General features: G+C 48.8%; 1 protein-coding gene across 1 annotated transcript in view; it reads right to left on the reverse strand.

Annotated features, from left to right (window-relative positions):
- The window catches only part of LOC142294998 (serine palmitoyltransferase 3-like), a 98,658-nt gene that overhangs the window by 16,528 nt on the left and 60,923 nt on the right, over positions 1 to 21,207 (reverse strand). The window contains exons 5-8 of the mRNA XM_075338065.1: positions 16,783 to 16,907; positions 14,333 to 14,426; positions 4,607 to 4,712; positions 2,185 to 2,404 (exon numbers count right to left, since the gene is read on the reverse strand). Coding sequence (XP_075194180.1) covers positions 2,185 to 2,404; positions 4,607 to 4,712; positions 14,333 to 14,426; positions 16,783 to 16,907 — 545 coding nt within the window. The remainder of the gene's footprint in view (positions 1 to 2,184; positions 2,405 to 4,606; positions 4,713 to 14,332; positions 14,427 to 16,782; positions 16,908 to 21,207) is intronic.

The following is a 21,207-nucleotide window of genomic DNA, read 5'->3' on the forward strand; positions in this document are numbered from 1 at the left end:
GACATTTTATTATTAAATGTGGACCAATATGATGCATTTTTTTTAATTTTTACATTTTGCAGTGACCAATTATGTTATTGGTTTTTTTTGTTACACTTTGCTATTTATGTTTGAAGAAAAGTGGTGCTAATTTAAACTTATGTTCTTTTTTTTATATTGTTTTTAAACTTTTTTACATTTTTAATTACTGCCCATTGGCGACTGTTTGATTTCCAATACACGGCATTGCAACACCGTAGTATTGTAGTCTATTTTTCATGGCAAAACTTCTTTGATGTATGGATTTTGGTTTAGACATATGTCCATAGTTATCTATAGATGGTGTCTTTAAGAGTAAATAAAAGACGTGTTTAGAAATCAAAGCTTTACCACGTTCAAGATCTATAAACGCATTCATACAGATGTGTCCTGTCTTTCTCTTTCTTGAACTTGGTTAAAGGTACCAATTTCATGTAAAACACTTTGAAAATTGTTGGATGCTCAAAACGTATTGATGAGCTATTCACATTATAACTAATCAATATAATATTAGTGGGGTCCAAGACCCGAGACCCCCCCAATTACGGTAGTTGTGCACTGCAGAACAACTCCTATTAAAAAGAATCTGTTCTGCGGTACTTGGCAGCGGCTACTACACATTCAATGGAGCTACACTTTGTAGCTCCGTTCAAAGTGTTTACATCCAAAAGAAATAACAGTTGATTGGTGGGGGTTCTGGGTTTTGGAACCCACCAATCTCATATTATTGGCCTATCTGATGGATATATATTATCTGCTGTATATTCTGTGACCAGGCAACCCCTTTAACAGAATCACACAGCACTTCAGCCAAACCATCTACAGGATACACTGGGTGGTCACATATGGAAACGTATAGCGTAATCATCTCCCGAGAGAGATGGCTGGTAATACCGTGCCACATAACTCTGGATATGATGAGCAGAGAGAAAAGGTAAAGAAGACAATACAGTATATCTAGTTTGCTTTTATTTTTGTCCTTTTATCCAAAAATCCTATTGGCAAACACAACCAACAATTTCCCTTAAGGGTGCTTTACACAGTGCGACATTGCTAATGATATATCGTCGGGGTCACGTCGTTAGTGACGCACATCTGACGCCGTTAGCGACATCGCAGTGTGTGACACCAAGGAGCGACGATCAACGAGCGCAAAAACGTGAAAAATCGTTGCTCGTTGACACGTCGCTCGTTTTCCAAATATCGTAGCTGCTGCAAGGTACAATGTTGTTCGTCATTCCTACGGCAGCACACATGGCTATGTGTGACACAGCAGAAATGACGAACATCTCCTTACCTGCGTCCACCGGCAATGAGGAAGGAAGGAGGTGGGCGGCATGTTCCGGCCGCTCATCTCCGCCCCTCCTCTGCTATTGGACGGCTGCCGTGTGACATCTCTGTGACGCCGCAGGAACCGCTCCCTTAGAAAGGAGGCGGATCGCCGGCCAGAGCGACGTCGCAGGGAAGGTAAGTCCATGTGACAGGTGTTAGCGATGTTGTACGCCACGGGCAGCGATTTGCCCGTGACGCACAACCGACGGGGGCGGGTACGCTCGCTAGCGATATCGGTACTGATATCGCAGAGTGTAAAGTACCCTTAAGTCTAAAATAGGTTCTTACTGAGAAATATACCATAGTTTATATTCCAATGTACAGGAATTGGAGAAACATATATGTTCAGTGTAATTTTAATGAAAAAGTCCTCATGATGTTAGTTTGGATACACACAATAAGTATTCTTTGTACATAAGTCATTACAACTAGAGATGGGCGAATAGTAAGTATTTGTGTTCCAGATAATGCTTAATGAATACCGAGTACTATTCCAGTATTCTTCTTGACAAGAAAAATGCTTGGGTCCCTTTTGACTTGCATTAGGTTTGTTCTTCGTGATGAATACCGGAATAGTACTTTGGGATTCGTTACGAATAATCCGAACCCAAATTCTGTAGTTACTATTCAACCATCACCAATTACAGCATTTAGTTTAGGTTCACATAGAGTCTTTTTCGCATGGATATCGTACAGAATCCTCTTAAAAAAATGCTTAAAATACTCTTTGATGTGCATTTTGCTATGTATCCTAAACAAAATCCACATAAAAATCCTTCATGCGAACATACCCTTATATTAAATGTTTGTTTTTCCACCAATAAACTAACATACCCTTCTTCCAGCAATATATCCTCCTATGGCTCCAAAGCTTTTGGTAAATGTTCCCATCATCACATCGATATCCACAGGATTCACTCCAAAGTATTCTACCACCCCTCGTCCAGTCGGCCCCACGGCTCCAATACTGTGCGCTTCGTCCACGTATAAGTAAACTTTATACTTCTTTTTTAATGCTACTATTTCTGGAAGACGGACAATAGAGCCTTCCATGCTGGAAAATGGAGCAAATATTTCCATATGATATTATTGTAGCCTTATGTTATAATCATAATATACTAAAGTTCATATAATAGTTGTGCTAAGCTTTATCCCCTACCCAACATGGCCAAATTCTGTTTTTGCATTTTCATTTTTTGTTCTTCTTCCAAGAGCCATAGGGTTTTTACATTTGACATATGAGGGCTTGTTTTTTGCTGGGCGAGTAGTAGTTTTTAATGATACCATTTGTTTTACCATATAGTGTATGGAAAATGGGAAAGAAATTCCAACTATGATGAATTTGCGAAATAAATGCTATTCTGACATTGAGTGGTAAAAATGGCCTGGCAGTGTGATTCTCCTCATCGGTATGATTATAGCCATATCAAACTTGTCGAATTTTTATTTATTATTTTACTGGTGAAAAAAAATCAGAAATTTGTAAAAAAAAAAAAAAAAAAAATATATATATTTTTTTATTTTATCACCAATTTCCGAGACCTGTAACATTTTCATTTTTCATCGATGGAGCTGTGTGATGGCTTATTTATTACGAGATGAGACAGTTTTTATTGATTCTATTTTGGAATAGATATGACATTTTTATCCCTTCTTCTAGGCTTTTTTTTTTTTTTTTGCAGTTTTGGGGTGAACAAAATGCACCCCAATTTTGTTTTTTTTTTTAAAAAAAAAATTTCCCGTTTACAATGTTAATTATTTTTATATATTGAGAGATCGGATTTTTATGTAAATGGTGATATCACATATTTGTACTTTTAATCTTTATTATTAATGGGAAAAAAAGGATGTGATTTAAACTTTTATGGTTTTATTACTTTTTTTTAACTTAGGGGTGCTTCACACATAGCGAGATCGCTACCGAAATCGCTGCTATGGCACGGTTTTGGTGACGCAGCAGTGACCTCATTAGCGATCTCGCTGTGTGTGACACTGAGCAGCGATCTGGCCCCTGCTGCGAGATCGCTGCTTGTTACACACAGCCCTGGTTCGTTTTCTTCAAAGGCGCTCTCCCGCTGTGACAAACAGATCGCTGTGTGTGACAGCGAGAGAGCAACGAAATGAAGCGAGCAGAGAGCAGGAGCCGGCATCTGGCAGCTGCGGTAAGCTGTAACCAGGGTAAACATCTGGTTACCCGATATTTACCTTAGTTACCAGCCTCCGCCGCTCTCACGCTGCCTGTGCTGCCGGCTCCGGCTCTCTGCACATGTAGCTGCTGTACACATTGGGTTAATTAACCCGATGTGTACTGTAGCTAGGAGAGCAAGGAGCCAGCGCTAAGCAGTGTGCGCGGCTCCCTGCTCTCTGCACATGTAGTTGCAGTACACATCGGGTTAATTAACCCGATGTGTACTGTAGCTAGGAGAGCAAGGAGCCAGCGCTAAGCAGTGTGCGCGGCTCCCTGCTCTCTGCACATGTAGCGATGTTATGATTGCTGCTGTGTCGCTGTGTTTGACAGCTAAGCAGCGATCATAACAGCGACTTACCAGGTCGCTGTTACGTCACAGAAAATGGTGACGTAACAGCGACGTCGTTGTCGCTGTCGCTATGTGTGAAGCACCCCTTATACTGTATTTATTAGTCCTCTTAAAGGATCTGAACCTGCGATCCTCTGATTGCTTGTACTATACATGCCATTACTACAGCATTGAGGCTTACAGTAAATATCACAATCTCCTTTGAAGCTCGGCCACAGGCAGATTGCCAAGGAGATAAGTGATGACAAGCATGGAGGTGTTCAACAGACCCCAGGATGTTATAGTAGCCTATGGGTGACCGTGATCGTGTCATGGGGGCACTGTTGGGCACTTAGAATGACACGACTCTATGTTGGCGCACTGTTAATGCCGCTGTCAGAGCTGAGAGAACTGTCTAAGTGCCGGGGCATCAGCATAGCAACTACCCATAGGATAGTGAGCACTGGCTGCCAGAATGCCTGCAAGACTGAATGATGGTGGTTCCCAGGAGGAATAAAGCTCATTTTCTCCCATCTGCTCTATTAGTACATCATTTGGGCACCTTTATAACACTAGTACCCTACAGATTAACCCCATATCTGCAGGTTAATAGTGTTACTGCACATGACAGATTTCCTTTTAACATATTTAATCTATAATAAGTACAAGATGAAATCTTTGATAATGTATGATTGGCAAACACAAGCAACCACATCTGAATTTGTCACACAATGTTTTACCTGTAAATTCCTTCAACAATAATGAGAATTTTCTTCCAGGCTCTGCGAGTACGTGGCTGACCTCTCACTATAGCTTCCCGCAATAATTTTTCCAGGTTCCCCATATCTTCACATATAAAAAATATATACTTTGAAAATAGACAAAAACAGGTTGAACCATCATGCTTCTCCATAGCATTGACTTTTTTTAGTACAATGCTTGTGCCCATATATCAATTTATTTTTTAAAGCGTATTTCGAAAGGGCATACCATATACTGTGTCATAAAGCATTGTAGCATTTGTAGTAGGAAGTCTAGTGTCTATTGCCAGACTCACCATGGGCCCTGTACATATCTTAATTTTCCATACGGTATGTCATTACATAAGACATTATCTGTAATACACCTGCCACACGCAAAGGTCTAATCTGACAAGGAGTTGTCTCAACCGGATAAAGTCTATAATGAGTTGTTATCAAGATCAGTCCTCAGTCCTCAGGTGTGCATAGAGCCCCTGCCTCCTGCTTTCCTTCTTGCCAGGGGTGTTGGGCTTCTGAAGCTTGACAGTTCAAGCTGGCAGCATGGTTGAGCCGCCAGGCCCTAAAGGTCCCGTCACACACAGAGATAAATCTTTGGCAGATCTGTGGTTGCAGTGAAATAAAGGACTTATTGTTCCATTTGTACACAGCCACAAACCTGGCACTGATTTTCCACAATTTCACTGCAACCACAGATCTGCCGCAGATTTATCTCTGTGTGGGCTCTTGGATTCTGGTAACAGAGGCAGGTTTACCTCTGCAGCATCTGAGGAGAGATCCGGTCACATTCAGAGCTTCTAGCAAATTATCTTGCTAGTGATGTGCTCATTGTCTAGGTGACCAGCCAGCTCTTGTAGACCTGAGTGGCCAGAAACCTAGAAAACAAGTAGTAAATTATAAAATTGAAAATGACTCCATTATTGAGAATGGTGTTGGATTTTTACTAAGAAATACATTGCAAAATTGCTGGTTTTCACAAGCACATCACAATTTTACCCACTTAAAGAGAATCTGTCACCAGGTTTTTACCACCTAATCTGAGAGCAGCATAATGTAGGAGCAGAGATCCTGATTCCAGCGATGTGTCACTTACTTGGCTGCTTAGTGTAGTTTTGATAAAATCACCATTTAATCAGCAGTAGATTATCATTAGAGGGCTACTTGGCGTGCTGCCAGGTAGTCCAGAATATTCATGAGTGCTTTATAACTGCTAGATCTGCAGCAGAGAAAACATTGATTATATCAAAATGACAGCAAACAGCTCAGTAAGTGACACATCACTGGAAACAGGATCTCTGTCTCTACATTATGCTGCTCTCAGATGGGGGAGCAAAAACCTGGTCACAGATTCCCTTTAAAAAGCAAGACAACCCCTTTAAATACAGACTTAACAATGCCCATGGTAAATTAGAAAGGACATTGAGTGTACAGAAGTAGCAAACACTAACTTAGCAATTAATGTGTTACATTCTGTACCATGATACAGCAACCTTTAAAAAGTTATTTCCAAAATATTAAAGGGTGCTTTGATTTAGGAACAAATGGCTGCAAGCTTGTTGTAAGAAAACAACCTGGGCTTGACTCACAGCGTGAAGTCTCTGTGGCGCCCCTGACCTGGTCAGGCACCACTGAGTACTGCACCCATGCTGGGGACAGTACAACACAGGTAATCCAGAAGGCTCACCGGGGTGTGGAACACAGGCGCATAGTGATCAGGTCTCACACATGTACCCATGAGAGGACCCCTGGGGATCCCAGGAGGGGGAAAAGCCTTCACCTTCACTGGAATAGTGGAGGGGGCCAAAAGCCTCCATCTCCTCTCAAGGGGTGTGGTAAGAGAATCTGGTTGCTAGGTGGCGTAGGCAAGAACAGGAGAGGAGGAGCAGTGAGCCAGTTCAGAGCAGAGTCCAGGGAGCTCCGAGGAGAGCTGACCCCTTCCCCTGGGCTGCTGTAGTCTGACAGCGTCCGCGCAGTGGCTACCGACGGGGGAGAACGGTCACCTAGGAGTGCTACCCGAAACCCATCTCCAGCTAGAGAGAGAGCACAGAGTGGGAAGTAAGGAGACTGCTAGGGAGTACCAGGCCCAAACGGGCGGCAGATCCCGGAGCGGAGATAGATCCAGCTTTCTTTTGCTAAACCTGCCGGTGTGGGGCTCTCAAAGCCCACGCCACAACACCACAAAAGCCGCAGCCACGTAGCCACAGTTAGGGCCCATAGGTCACAGGAGGCAAGCAGCTGGAGTGGCCTGGCCCAGGCGACAAGCACACGGCAAACGAAGGGGAGAGAGGCTTCGGCATCTTCCCTGGGTGACCCCCATAGGGACTCAAAGTCGGGGTTACCCCAAACCACCAAGGGCTAAGGAAGGCGAGTTAGTAGTCACCCTCACAAGTCAGCCTGAAGGACACCTGGTTCCCGCCTGGTTCATCCCAGCTACGCCCGGGTTACTCACCCTGCCACCTGAAGTGAGTAAAAACCCTGAAAGACATTCTGCCTGTGTGGAGTTATTCTGCGCCTTGTGGTACTACGCACCTACACAGGGCCCTGGGGCTTGCCTCACTCTCAGGAGGCTATTCCAACTAACTGCACTCACCATCAGCCCCAGGCGTCCCTCAACCTGCAGTGGCGGTCCCTACTGGCCGCAATACTGAGAGTGGCGTCACGACAAGAAGAAGATCTCCTACCTGTGACCAGATCCAGCTGAGTGGAGTCCCCTAAGGTAATGCACCGACACAACACCTGTGGGGCTTCACATCTGGCGTCACGAACAGGATAAGGACTAGACCTGTCCAGACAGGTGACCATGTGCCTGGGCGGTCCGCTTGAAAAATTGGAAGCGCCGCCATATTGCCACCATGAAAAGCGCGCTGAAAAACAACAGCAGCCCGCGCTGGGAGAAGTTACCGCCCACGAAGAGGTGTGGCTACCCAGAGAGCCCCTGCAGAGTTCTGACCTCGCTTGTGAAGAAAGCGGAAGCGTCCGGAGACGGCGGGAAGGAAAGAGAGCCACAAGCCTGCTGCTGCAGAGAGAAGAGATGGAGTCCGGACGTGGATACCCAGAACCAGGCTCTGCTGCCTGGTGGTGCCGGGAGCTTGCTATCTTCTGCGATCAGCTGGAGGCCAGGATCATGCGACAGCTCAGTGAGGGACGCACGGAGCTTCTGGAGATGGCTGCGGCGGTTCGGACCTACGAGGAGGGAGCCGCGCGACGCCTGCCAGATCGAGCGGCGACGACTCAGATCCCGATGGTGCCACTGATGGGTGAGTCCAGAGTTGCCCCGGCCAGCGCAAGTGCTCCAACCCCTGCTGCTACGACCGCGGTCCCAGAAGAGGCGCCCGGCGCGGCGACGCTGAGGCAGGCCGCAGCCATGCCAGGTGCGGCCCGCCAAGCCCAGGCCGCCACAGCGATGCCCTGCTCGGCCCGCCAAGCCCCGGCCGCCGCAGCGATGCCTTGCTCGGCCCGCCAAGCCCCGGCCGCCGCAGCGATGCCCTGCTCGGCCCGCCAAGCCCCGGCCGCCGCAGCGATGCCCTGCTCGGCCCGCCAAGCCCCGGCCGCCGCAGCGATGCCCTGCTCGGCCCACCAAGACCCGGTCCCTGCAGCGACGCCCAGCCCAGCCTGCACAGATCCCATCGCAGCTGCGACGCCGATCCAGGCCGCCGCCATACAGGGCGCGGCCCGCCAAGACCAGGCCGCCGCCATACAGGGCGCGGCCCGCCAAGACCAGGCCGCCGCCATACAGGGCGCGGCCCGCCAAGACCAGGCCGCCGCCATACAGGGCGCGGCCCGCCAAGACCAGGCCGCCGCCATACAGGGCGCGGCCCGCCAAGAGATTGCATCACCATTTACCCCGGCCTGCAAGGCCAGAGCAGACACCGCTCCCCAGCCTAAGGAAGTCCCTACTAGGAAATCCCTGATAGGTGAAGACTCCGCATACTGGCAGCTGAAGGCTGACCTGGAGGCTAAGTTCCCACAGGAGATGGTGGACCGATACATGCTCCCTCCGAACACCCCTAAGGCAACCCCTGCAGCAACCACGCTGAAAAGTCCACCGCCTGGGCCAGCTGAGGAACACTCATCCCCGGCGCTGCCACGACCAGAGTGCAGCGAAGAACTAAGGGGGAGAGGAGGGCAAGAAGCTGAGGAGTTGCCCCCGGAGCCAGCAGCAGTGCTAGTCCCAGAGCCGGAGATGCTGCCATATTCCCGCTGGGACGAGGAAGACCTGACACCTCCTGCTGAAGAAGAAGATCTGCCCCAAAGCCTCACCTGGGAGCTTGTAAGCTGCACTTCGCAGAATCCAGCCCGCAAGACACAGCGCCGCAGCAGAACCCAGTTTTCCCCTGCACCGCCATCCCCAGAGCAGAGAGATGACATCACGGCCAGAGACCTACAAGAAAAAAGGTTCCTGAGAAGAGCCAAAGCACAGGTCTGAGGACCCCTTTGCAGAGGAGTAGTGGAGGACTTCAGCCTCAAGTCAGGATACGGGTTCATCGTAGCACCTGGTATCAAAGAAGGCATTTTTGTCAATAGGAGAGACGTCAGAGCTAATCTGCCCAGAGGACATCCTGGAAGGAACCTGCGTACAGGAGACTCCGTACAGTTTACCCTGCATCAAGGAGAAAGAGGCTGGTATGCCCTAGATGTAGTACCATGTCCCAAAGAAGAAAGGAAAGACAGCCATAAAGAAAGAAAAGACCAAAGACCTAATGAAGAGACAACTACAGATGAGGAAAAAGGTCAAGAAACCAACAGGTGCCGCAGCCCTACAGGCCCAAGCCCTGGTGAAGAGGAATCTGCATAAGTTTAAGTAAAGTACAGCAAGTTTTGACCAGTTTGGAAAGTTTGTTTTGCAACGTTTTAAAGTTCAAGAATGTGCCCACAAAAACTATTGTGAGAAATAAACCTTAAGGCTATGAACTGGCTATAGCCACAAACTCTCGCAGTGTAAATAGTTACACCAGAGGGCACCACCACCACCAGAGTCAGCCTGTTTAGGGGCTTGGCTCGTCTGCAACCAGGAGGAGCCCGTCCGTATATAGGGCCTTGGCTTACCTGCAACCAGAGAGCATGCCTGTTTATGGGGCCTGGCTCTCCACCACAAAGAGGGTACCTGGTCAGCACCAACTGTGGAGGCCGCCTCTACATCCTGCCAGAAGAGGCTGAAGGCGCGGATCCACCAGGCCAGGTATACCCTGAAGACCACCAAACCATGAAAGCCGCCTCTACATCCTGCCAGAAGTGGCTGAAGTCGCGGCCAACGTGAAAGGGTTTTGGGTGGGTTAACGGACTTGTGGGTGGAGGGTGGTGATGTATGGTACCTGGTGCTTTTAAAATGTTTTACATGTTTTAATGTTTTATGCATTTTAAAATGTTGTCTTGCAGCCCGAGGACGTGCTGGTGATAACTAAGGGGGAATGTGGCGCCCCTGACCTGGTCAGGCACCACTGAGTACTGCACCCATGCTGGGGACAGTACAACACAGGTAATCCAGAAGGCTGACCGGGGTGTGGAACACAGGCGCATAGTGATCAGGTCTCACACATGTACCCATGAGAGGACCCCTGGGGATCCCAGGAGGGGGAAAAGCCTTCACCTTCACTGGAATAGTGGAGGGGGCCAAAAGCCTCCATCTCCTCTCAAGGGGTGTGGTAAGAGAATCTGGTTGCTAGGTGGCGTAGGCAAGAACAGGAGAGGAGGAGCAGTGAGCCAGTTCAGAGCAGAGTCCAGGGAGCTCCGAGGAGAGCTGACCCCTTCCCCTGGGCTGCTGTAGTCTGACAGCGTCCGCGCAGTGGCTACCGACGGGGGAGAACGGTCACCTAGGAGTGCTACCCGAAACCCATCTCCAGCTAGAGAGAGAGCACAGAGTGGGAAGTAAGGAGACTGCTAGGGAGTACCAGGCCCAAACGGGCGGCAGATCCCGGAGTGGAGATAGATCCAGCTTTCTTTTGCTAAACCTGCCGGTGTGGGGCTCTCAAAGCCCACGCCACAACACCACAAAAGCCGCAGCCACGTAGCCACAGTTAGGGCCCATAGGTCACAGGAGGCAAGCAGCTGGAGTGGCCTGGCCCAGGCGACAAGCACACGGCAAACGAAGGGGAGAGAGGCTTCGGCATCTTCCCTGGGTGACCCCCATAGGGACTCAAAGTCGGGGTTACCCCAAACCACCAAGGGCTAAGGAAGGCGAGTTAGTAGTCACCCTCACAAGTCAGCCTGAAGGACACCTGGTTCCCGCCTGGTTCATCCCAGCTACGCCCGGGTTACTCACCCTGCCACCTGAAGTGAGTAAAAACCCTGAAAGACATTCTGCCTGTGTGGAGTTATTCTGCGCCTTGTGGTACTACGCACCTACACAGGGCCCTGGGGCTTGCCTCACTCTCAGGAGGCTATTCCAACTAACTGCACTCACCATCAGCCCCAGGCGTCCCTCAACCTGCAGTGGCGGTCCCTACTGGCCGCAATACTGAGAGTGGCGTCACGACAAGAAGAAGATCTCCTACCTGTGACCAGATCCAGCTGAGTGGAGTCCCCTAAGGTAATGCACCGACACAACACCTGTGGGGCTTCACATCTCCACCACTGCTCCCATTGTCTGTCTGTTATTGTCTGCACTGACGTCACACTGACAGCGCTGCAGCCAATAACTGAGTGGCTTGTTGTGCCATCTACTCGCACTGAGCCGCTGTGGTCGGTTATTGGCTGCAGCGCTATCAATATGACATCAGTGAGGGTCAGAGGAGGAGCCTAAGTGCTGAACCCAGGGAGGGTGAGGAAAACTGTTTTTTTTCCCCAAAAACAACTGCAGCCGGGGAGCAGAGGTTTTTCGTTATTGTTTCGATAACCCTAGAATAAGCCCACTGGCAGACACAGACATTAAAGGGACCCTGTGCAAACACAATGTAGGGGTCCTGTGCAGCCTTAGAGCTCATCAAAATAGACAATTCCACTTGCTTTAGAGGTAGAAATGGGCCCTCTTTCCTATTAGGCCCCTGTGTGGTTGCAGAAGTTGCACCAATGGTATGTTTGCCTCTGCATAAACCATTGAAAATGTTTACTTCATCATGATATCAATGGTTTCAGACGTTTTACAGTATCTCTTATGTTATCCCAATTATAAGAAAATTAAAATGTTGGCTCTGTGGCGCCCCTGACCTGGTCAGGCACCACTGAGTACTGCACCCATGCTGGGGACAGTACAATACAGGTAATCCAGAAGGCTGACAGGGGTGTGGTACACAGGCGCATAGTGATCAGGTCTCACACATGTACCCATGAGAGGACCCCTGGGGATCCCAGGAGGGGGCAAAGCCTATACCTCCACTGGAATAGGCGTCCCCTAACCTGCAGTGGCGGTCCCCACTGACCGCAATACTGAGAGTGGCGTCACGATCAAAACCGAAGATTTCCTACCTGTGACCAGCACCAGCTACGTGGAGTCCCTGAAGGTATGCACCGATACTGCACATGCGGGGCTTCACAGCTCCATTATGATATTATAAGTGGTAAGTTTTAGTTTGCTACATCTGTATCTGTGGTAAGGTTCAGCTTCACAAATACGCCTAGCTACTGGAAAATATAGGCCGGTTGGATGTACTGCCAAATGCTCTAGAGACGGCTTATGGACAGCTCCTGTGGCCATTCCTGCAGTCAGCATGCCAATTGCACGCTACCTCAAATATTGCAATAGCCCTGGCATTGTGCTGTGTGATAAAACTACACATTTTAGAGTGGCCTCTCATTGTGGCCAGCCTAAGGTGCACCTGTGCAATAATCATGCTGCCTAATCAGCATCTTGATTGAGATGGATGGGTTATGTCAGGAAAGGAGAAGTGCACACTTAGGGCCGTTTCACAAATCCGGCATTTCGCCGGATTGCCGGATCCGTCACTCTCCAGTACAGTGTAATACAGTACAATGGCATCGCGGCAAACTCCGGTCACATACTATCATGTGACTGGAGCATGTGACCGGAGCTTGCTGTGATGCCATTGTACAGTATTACCCTGTACTGGAGTGTTACGGATCCGGCAATTTGGCGAAATACTGGATGTGTGAAACGGCCCTAAGGCCAGTATCACACTTACGAGTGCCTTGCGTGTAACTCACGTGAGTCTCTCAATGCATCACCCGTCATGGCCGCACACTCTCCAGACAGGAGTGACTCGCCCACCCCAGGGCTATGGGACACCCGGTGCCGGGCCGGACTAGTCCGGTGGTTGTCAGTGGTGGCGGGGCCCGACTCCGTGGCCCTGGTGGGTGTCAATAAAATATGGCTGCAGTGTTGGGGTGAATAAAGTTTGTGTTTGTGACGCCACCTGTGGTATGCAGCTATTAAGCCGCCGCTGCTGTGTGAGGCCTCCGGGGTGATGATATGGCAGCAATGGTGGTACTGCTCCCCACAGGTGGAGCGGAGCCCCGGGGCACAGTTGGTGCTTATTAGTGTCTATGCAGAGAAATAACTGAGGCAACACCAGGGGTGCAGTTTCAAGGTCTTTACTCACAGTTCTTGTCAAGGCCTGCAGGAGCCTTTGGACTGCTGGGACCACCGTCAGGGACCTCCGCCGATCCCGGGTTGATCTGGGGGTAAATGCCAGTGCACCCCTCTAATTGTGTCCTTTCTCAGCTGACTTCACTGGCCACCAGCTCTGAAGCTATCTGTGGCCCTGGAATCCCTTCGTTCCCTGCTTGGTGTCACCTGGACCCTCCGAGTCCCAGGGTCTTCACCAGGAAGCGTCACTTTCTTCTTTCTTTAGCTCCTGCCTGACTAGAGCTCTTCTTCTACTCTCTGTTTCTCTCCTTCTCTGTTGCTTTCTTTCTCTGTGCGGACACTCTGAACTCACAGAGCTCCTTTCTCTTTCACAGCTACATGCTGTCTCCTCACTCTCTCACTCTCTGAGGTAAACTGAAACGCTGACCTTCCTCTCTGCTCTACACTCGGCTGGCTCTTCCCACCCCCCGGTTGCTAAGCTACCACCCTATGGGAGCAGGGATGGGTCTTACGGCCCCTCTCAGCATGCAGCATGGGAGGGTTGCTGCCACTGTCCCTGGTCCCAGTGTGTGCCTAGCAATGGGTGTAGTGCAGTTTTACCTGTGAACTGGCATGTACCTCTTTCCTTACTCAGGATGGGACATCACACCTCTGACTGGGGTGCAATGTCTCTGTGGCGACGGAAGCCTCAGGGGCGCCACAGGAGCATCTCAGCTGCATTGAGATACATGCAACCGACCCGCTCCTGTCAGGAGAGTGTGCGGCCGTGCCGGGTGAGTCAATGAGAGACTTGCGTGAGTTACACGCAAGGCACTCACAAGTGTGACTCTGGCCTAAAACAGATGTAGACAAATTTGTGAACGATATTTGAGAGACAAAGGCCTTTTGTGTCCATAGAAAAAGTCTTAGAACTTTGAATTTAGATAAAAAATGGGAGCAACAAAAGTGTTGTGTTTTATATTTTTGTTCAGTATATAATACCCAAAGTCTATTGACTACACACAATCATCTCAATAGAGAAAAAAACATTGTAATCAGAATGCTTAGACTCTTATATATGAATTACTGCATCAGCCAAATATTGAAAGAACATGTGATACTTGGTAACTAGTCTACAGTGCAGAGGTCCAGCCTAGGAAAACTTGCTCACCAAAAATTGTCAGTGCAGGTCACTCGCCACTGTACAGAAGTTACAGCTCTGACCTCTCTTCTCTATCCCTGCTACTTACTGTTGTGTTGGAATATTCGAATGGTAGCTCCTGAAAGTCTTGCTCCAAGAATCAGTGAAGTGTGGTTTAATTCATCACTAAGGATAAGACAGCCCTGTAAATATATATATCAAAATATATGAGATTATGTTAGTTTGCCTGCCAAGAAAGAAAAGATCAAAAAAAAAAAAAAGTCTGGTCACAGGGTGCTGACCTTTCCCAACCCAATGCTGGACACCACTGCACAATTCCACTCTGATGTATAATCAACTATTTAATTAACTCAATCACTACGCGTTTCAGAGGCGGGTACCAATAGTGGTTAGCGGACCTTCATACATATACTGTATATTTAGACACGTCCGCAAGGAGATCACCGTGGCATAGTGTGGTGGCGTGTGCGAGATCCTTTGATCGGTGCACAACAGCTGATCAGCACTCATTGCCGGAGGTGTAGTCTCTGGTGAGCCAAGGAGCGCTCACCTGGCGTGGGTATCCACCATGCAGAAGAGTGCAAGGACGAGCAGCTGCGGACCCTGGATTTCCCTGGCCGGGGCAGAGAGAAGATCGGCATTCAGTACAGGTGGCCATGGCCTGTAGTGGGCTGGGGAGTGCTCATCTGGTGAGGTCATCCATCATACGGAGGAAAGCAAGGACGAAAAGCAGTGAACCCCTGGTTTTGTGGATGCCACTATTGGAGTTAAGCCCACTCAAATAGGTGAGTGGCCTCACTTTGTCATGTTTTAATTTTCTATATATTGACACACACAGGAGCACCCATTGCTGTTTTTGTTCTGCCAAAATTGATACACTTTCGAACATTAAACTGATATCAATGCCTGTCTTTACAATGAAATATAGGGCTCCACTAGTGATGTGATGTTGCAAAATTGTTAACATGACCCACGACGATCACAGCTCTTTATTATTATTAGACTTCTCGTTTGCTACTGAAGGGGCAAAGGCAACTACAACCCTTGTACCCAATAATCATGCTTGGTTATACAACCATGGTGGGAATAACACAGGTCCCCTGACCAATGCACATTTGCCTCGGTTGAGAATTTAATAATTTGCCAAGCAATCTCTTCCCCAAAATGATACATTGTGGGCATGCTCGGTAATGTTAAAACAAAAATCATTGAAAGATAAGGTATCATGAAGCCCAGGCTTTAAGGTACCGTCACACTAAGCAACATCGCTAGCAACATCGCTGCTGATGCACAACTTGCTAGCGATGTTGCTTAGTGTGACATCCAGCAACAACCTGGCCCCTGCTGTGAGGTCGTTGGTTGTTGCTGAATGTCCTGGGCCATTTTTTAGTTGTTGCTGTCCCGCTGTGAAGCACAGATCGCTGTGTGTGACAGCGAGACAGCAACAACTGAATGTGCAGGCAGCAGGAGCCGGCTTCTGCGGAGGCTGGTAACCAATGTAAACATCGGGTAACCAAGAAGCCCTTACCTTGGTTACCCGATATTTACCTTCGTTACCAGCCACCGCCGCTCTCAGCTGTCAGTGCCGGCTCCTGCTCTGTGCACATGTAGCTGCAGTGCACATCAAGTAATTAACCCCATGTGTACTGTAGCTAGGAGAGCAGGGAGCCAGCGCTAAGCAGTGTGCGCGGCTCCCTGCTCTCTGCACATGTAGCTGCAGTACACATCGGGTAATTAACCCGATGTGTACTGTGGCTAGGTGTGCAGGGAGCCAGCGCTAAGCGGTGTGCGCTGGTAACCAAAGTAAATATCGGGTTGGTTACCCGATATTTACCTTAGTTACCAAGCACAGCATGCTTCCACGTGTAGCGACGCTCCAGCGATCCCTGCCAGGTCAGGTTGCTGGTGGGATCGCTGGAGCGTCGCTTAATGTGACATCTCACCAGCGACCTCCTAGCAACTTACCAGCGATCCCTATCAGGTTGTATCGTTATTGGGATCGCTGGTAAGTTGTTTAGTGTGACTGGGCCTTTAGCCACAATAGATCTTGAAATATTTGTGTAGTGATTTGAAGGGGTTTAGTCTACAAAAATTATCCACCTGTCCACTGGATAGGGGATAATTTTAAGATGGGTGTGGATGACACTTTTGGATTCGCACCCTCCGCTATTGTACCACTGGGTCTCCCTTTTCCAAAATATCAGCCAAGCAAAGCTCCATGGAGTAGCTTTCTGCACACACACCCTGGCACTTCATACATTATCTATGGGTGTGACGATGTTAGCTGTGCTACGTGCTATGGTGTTGTGATCGGCAAGTTTCCGGCAGTGGGAGACTAGCCAATATAAAAATTATTGCCTATAGAGTGGAAACGTGATAATTTTTGTAGATTAGAATATCTTTAGTTGTTTTTTTTGCAGAATTATTATTTAGCATTCATTATCTTAACACTTAATTGCTTTTTACTGTTACATAGAAATCTGGATACTTTATACTGTTATTAATTGACATGGTAATAACTGATATGAGTGTCACAACCTTTTCAACTAGGGCAGGAATATTTGTTGAGTTTGTGGCAAACCCCATACTGCAAACCATTGCTGCTTCTACGCTGAGAAACTCTGCCACCAAATCTTCCAGTTCTTCGATTTTATTCGTGTGTCCTAAAACAGAGTAAAAACTGCATGTCAACAACAGAAAATAAAGATACACTTTTTTTAAAGTACTGTATTTTTTTGCTCATATAGTTCAGCATAGAAAATTATTTGGTAATAATGTAGAGGGTTTTGTATATGTCCTGTATACCTCATACATGATTTACTTGATTTACTTGATGTACCATGTCTGGTTTGTCTCCCATCTTGATTCTGTGGCGCCCCTGACCTGGTCAGGCACCACTGAGTATTGCACCCACGTCTGGGTCAGTACAAAACAGGTAATCCCAGAGGCTGACTAGGGTGTGGACACACAGACACGAAGTAACCAGGAACACACACCGCTTAGAGGGGACCCCTGGGCAGACCCAGAGAGGGTGTGTGGCCCTCGCATCCCATCTAGGGGTGGGTGTGGGACTGGAGACAAGGGAGTTGTGCAGAGGCAGCCGAAGGAGTAGGAGTGGAGGAGCCGCGTCTGGAGGGCAGGGCAGAGGAGCAGGGCCCTGCCAGACACTGCACCAGTCAGTGGCTGCTGGTGGGGGAGAAAGGCTACTCAGCAGTGCCGCCTGAAAACCACCTAGGGCAGTAGCAAGAGGTGGCTGAGTAAGGGGACCGCTGGTAGTCCAAGCCCGCACGGGGAAACAGGTCCCCAGAGCAGGGGCCCATTCAGTTGGCCTGCCAAACCTGCCGGTGAGGGCACTTTATGCGCCTCACCAACCACACAGAGTCTGCAGCTACAGCAGCAACGAGGGGGCCCATAAGGAGGACAGAGCCTGGAGCCATCTTACCTTGGTCCACGCTGCCAGCAAACGGGCCAGAAAGGGGAGAACGACAGAAGCGATTTCCCTGGGTGATCCCCGCAATACTACACGTAGGAGTCACCTCAAAACAAGAAGGGCTAGGAAGGCGAGTCAGCAGTCACCCCTACATCAGCCGAAGGGATACCTCTTTCCTGCTGGTTCATCATAGCATCGCCCGGGTTGACTCACAGCTACCATCTGAAAGTGATCAAAAACCCTGAAAGACATTGCTGCTTGTGTGTGAGTTCTTCTGTGACCTGTGGTTCTACACACTTACACTGAGCCCCTGGGGCCATATTGCAAAATTGGAGAAATACTAGGGGCCATATTATAGTGAATGGGGATAGTGGAGCCATATCACAGAGTGGGGGTAATAGTACCATGATACAATGGGGGGAAATATTTGGGGCCATTATACAGTGTAGGGGAAATACTGGGGGACATATTACAGTGTGAAAGAAATACTGGGGGGCATATTACAGTGTGTGGGGATCCTGGGAGCCAAGATACAGTGGTGGGATACTGGGGGTCATATCACAGTATGGGGTGAATAGTTGGAGCCATATTACAGTGTGGGGGCAATAGTGTGGGCTATATTACAGTGTGGGGTTAATACTGGGAACAATGAAACAGTGTGGGGGGATATTGTGGGCTATCATACTGTATGAGGAGATACTAGGGGTCATCATACTGTGTGGATGAAATACTGTGGGTCATACTATATTATGGGGGCAATAATGGGGGCCAGCCATACAGTGGGGGGAATTCTGGGGGCCATGATACAGTGTGGGGAAAATACTGAGGGCTATATTACAATGTGAGGGAAATATGCGTGCCATATTACAGCATGGTTAGAACACTGGGGGCCGTATTACAGTGAGGGGGAAATACTGGATGCAATATTACAGTTTGGGGGAAATACTGTGGGCCATATTATATTGTGGGGGGGATACTTGAGGCCATCCACACAATGTGGGGAACATTACATTGTGGGAAGATACTTGAGGCCATCCATACAATGTGGGGGACATACTGGGTGCTATATTACAGTGTGGGGGGATACTTGGGGCCATATTACAGTTTGCGGGAAATACTGGGGGTAATATTACAGTGTGGAGGAAATACTGAGGGCCATATTACAATTTGAGGGATACTTCGGGCCTTCCATACAGTGTCAGGGAAATAATAAGGATCATGATACAGTGTTGGGGAAATACTGGGGGACATATCACAGTGTGGGGGAAATACTGATGTGTCACCCAGGGATATGGGGTACTCGGTCCATATATTTATGGGGATGCTGTGTCATGGGTGAATGCTGGCCGTTGCCCAGTTCCGTGACCCTGGGGATGCTTTTTAGTGGGGAGTATTTACAGGGGAGATTAAAGTCATTAGTGTGACGCCACCTGCGGATTGCAGTTAAGATGGTGGGACCGCTGCTACTGAGTTGTTTATCCCTCGGGCTGGTGGTAATGGCAGCTGTGGTGGTAGGCCCCCCGCAGGTAGGGCTGAGCCCAGGGAATATGTATGGTGGAAACTTTCGCTGAAGAAGGGAGCCTGCACCGTGGGTTGTAAGTTAACAGTCTTTACTCCAAGTTGGGTCCTTGGACGGCTGGTTCAGGTCCCTGTATTTCTAGTGCCAGTTTGATGACTCAGTTGCTCTGTCCCCGGCACCATCAGTGTGGTTGGGTCCCCGTAGCTTGGAGCTGATTTGGGGCCCGACTGTCCTTTTGTCAGTCTCCTCGTTCATACAGCGGGCAGTGTGGACCCTGTAGGGCCGGTCCGTGTCCCGAACCCTGATCTTCCCGTTACTGCTGATGCCCCCGGATCTGTGGGTCAGTGAGGTCCATGAAAGTCCCCTCACTGTGCAGGTAATTACCAGGCTGCGTGACGCTGACACCTGACCTAGGGCCCTGTGCCCCGTTGATGCTCTGGTACCAGTGGTACTTGGGTGTACCTACCTTGGCGACCACTTTCCTGTGCCCCTGAGTCACCGTTACACAACCCAGCTCTAGACACGTCTCTGCTTGACTCTCTACTGTTGACAGCTCACTGTCCCCTCCCACCAGGCTGTCTAGTCCCTTGGACTGGCTCCGCCCTCTAGGTGGCCATCCCTTTGGTGTCTGACTAGCCAATTACCCCTGGTGTGGAGTGGTAACTGGAATTTTGGTGTGTGCAGATGTCACTGGCACTGGTGTTCCAGGTCCCTAGGGGTAGGCCCTGCATCCTGGTTAGGATGCAATACCTAGTAGTGCGCTGTGTGGTTCAGGGGCACTACACTGGGACCATATTACAGTGTGGGGAGTTACTTGGGGCCATCCATACAGTGTGGTGGAAATTTAAAAACACTCAAGAATGGCTAAGAGGAAAACATTGGCCTTCTATGAGCCCTGACCTAAATCCTCTTGAGCATCTTTGGAAATGGCTGAAACATGCCGTCTGGAAAAGGCAACGTTCACACACCAGACAACTGGAGCAGTTTTGTCTTGAGGAGTGGCCAAAATACCTGTCGAGAGGTGCAGAAGTCTCATTGACAGTTACAGGAATCGTTTGACTGCAGTGATTGCTTCAAAAGGTTGTGCAACAAAGTATTAAGATAAGGGACCATCATTTCTGTCCAGGCCTATTTCATGAGTTTTATTTTGTTAAAAATTCTGTGGAAGCTGAAAAGCAGCAATGTCTGACTTTCATTTGTTCATTTTCATAGATTTTTTTATTTATTACTTTCGTCAGATTCAAGTTATTTCTGTGACCATTGAGGGTTTATCTTGAATTAAATGAGGGGTACCAATAATTTTGACCATGTGTGTATGTGCAAAATAATAAAATAATTAAAATTGCCACAGTGCTTTTTTTAAAGCACCACTCCAGTGTTTTTTACTTCCCCTCTGGAGAGGTGCTTTAAATCTTAAGCCTGCTTTACACGTTTCGATTTCTCATGCGATCGCATCCGCCCCCATCGTTTGTACGGCACAGGCAATTTCTTACCCATGTCGCACAATGTACTTACCTTCCAAACGACCTCGCTGTGGGCGGCGAACATCCATTTCCTGAATGGGGAGGGACGTTCGGCGTCACAGTGATGTCACACACGGCCGGCCAATAGAAGCGGAGGGGCGGAGATGAGCGGGACATAAACATCCCGCCCACCTCCTTCCTTCAGCATTGCCGGCGGCCGCAGGTAAGCTGCAGTTCATCGTTCCCGGGGTGTCACACGGAGTGATGTGTGCTGCCTCGGGAACGATGAACGACAGGACGTTCAATTTTTAGAAAATGAGCGATGTGTCAGCGATGAACGAGAAGGTGAGTATTTCTGCTCGTTCATAGCTGTCACACGCTACGATATCACTAACGGCGCCAAATGTGCGTCACTTACGACGTGACCCCACCGACATCTCGTTAGATATATCGTAGCGTGTAAAGCCCGCTTAAGTCCCCTGCCCCCTGATACTTTGTGACCTGCCGGCTGCTCCAGTGTTTAAATCATGAGAGCTTTATTCTGATCTCGT

The sequence above is a fragment of the Anomaloglossus baeobatrachus genome, chromosome 3 (genome assembly GCF_048569485.1).
Source record: "Anomaloglossus baeobatrachus isolate aAnoBae1 chromosome 3, aAnoBae1.hap1, whole genome shotgun sequence".
In the NCBI taxonomy this organism is placed as follows: domain Eukaryota; kingdom Metazoa; phylum Chordata; class Amphibia; order Anura; family Aromobatidae; genus Anomaloglossus; species Anomaloglossus baeobatrachus.